Source organism: Mandrillus leucophaeus, unplaced genomic scaffold, assembly GCF_000951045.1.
Source record: "Mandrillus leucophaeus isolate KB7577 unplaced genomic scaffold, Mleu.le_1.0 Scaffold20, whole genome shotgun sequence".
Taxonomy (NCBI): domain Eukaryota; kingdom Metazoa; phylum Chordata; class Mammalia; order Primates; family Cercopithecidae; genus Mandrillus; species Mandrillus leucophaeus.
Window position 1 is genome coordinate 2,840,120 of NW_012102032.1, and position 1,119 is coordinate 2,841,238.

The 1,119-nt window shown below is 42.4% G+C and overlaps 1 protein-coding gene across 1 annotated transcript in view; it reads right to left on the bottom strand.

Annotated features, from left to right (window-relative positions):
* The window catches only part of PRR11 (proline rich 11), a 54,066-nt gene that overhangs the window by 1,436 nt on the left and 51,511 nt on the right, over positions 1-1,119 (bottom strand). The window contains exons 8-9 of the mRNA XM_011979184.1: positions 703-762; positions 517-613 (exon numbers count right to left, since the gene is read on the bottom strand). Of these exons, the coding sequence (XP_011834574.1) occupies positions 517-613; positions 703-762 (157 nt within the window). The remainder of the gene's footprint in view (positions 1-516; positions 614-702; positions 763-1,119) is intronic.

The following is a 1,119-nucleotide window of genomic DNA, read 5'->3' on the forward strand; positions in this document are numbered from 1 at the left end:
GCCTCCCAAAGTGCTGAGATTACAGGCATGTGCCACTCACTGTGCCTGGCCAATCCTACCTATATTTTATAGAATTTTATGAAGCCTAAATATGAAAGTACTTTGCAAAATACAGTACCATGTAAAAATTATTATTACTAAGAAAGCTGCTTTAAATTATGATCATAAATCATGATTATGATTATTTATTTGAGACACAGTCTTTCTTTGTCACCCAGGCTGGAGTGCAGTGGTGCAATCACAGCTCACTGCAGCCTTGACTTCCTGGGCTCAGGTGATCCTCCCACATCAGCCTCCCAAGTAGGTGGAACTACAGGCATGCACCACCAGGCCTGGCTAATTTTTTGTATTTTTTGTAGAGATAGAGTTTCACCATGTTGCCCATCTTGAACTGCTAGGCTCAAGCAATCCCCCCACCTCAGCCTCCCAAAGTGTTAGGATTACAGTCATGAGCCACCACACCAGGCCAATTTATTTTCAAGCAAAGGAACCAATATTCTTTTCCTAAAGGGTTACCTGAAACTTTCTCCTTAAGGCCTGAGTCATCACTGGAGTCAGTCCTGTTCCTGTTTCCATATTTTCTTTGTTGGTAAGAGGGGTTCCACCTGGGCTCCTACAAAGGTTTTGAAAATAAAAATAGCTGTGTTTTATGCCAACTTTTAAAATGGACTTAGAAGGCATAAAGATATGAGAGTGTATTACCTCTCTACATCGACTTTTCTAAGCAGTTTCCGCAGATCCATCTGACTTTTTCCAGGAGTACTGATAAAACAAAGATATAAAAATTAGAACTTGCCAGATTTTATTATTTTTTCCCAAAGGAAAACAATCATTTCTATAGGCAACATCCGAGAAAGTAGTTCTATGTGTTACATTAAAAAATTGTAGTAGAGGCTGGGTGTGGTAGCTTACGCCTGTAATCCCAGCACTTTAGGAGGCTGAGGCAGGTGGATCATGAGGTCAGGAGTTCATGACCAGCCTGGCCAAGATGATGAAACCCCATCTCTACTAAAAATATGAAAATTAGCTGGGCATGGTGGCGGGCACCTGTCATCCCAGCTACTCGGGAGGCTGAGGCAGAGAATTGCTTGAACCTGGGAGGCAGAGGTTGCAGTGAGC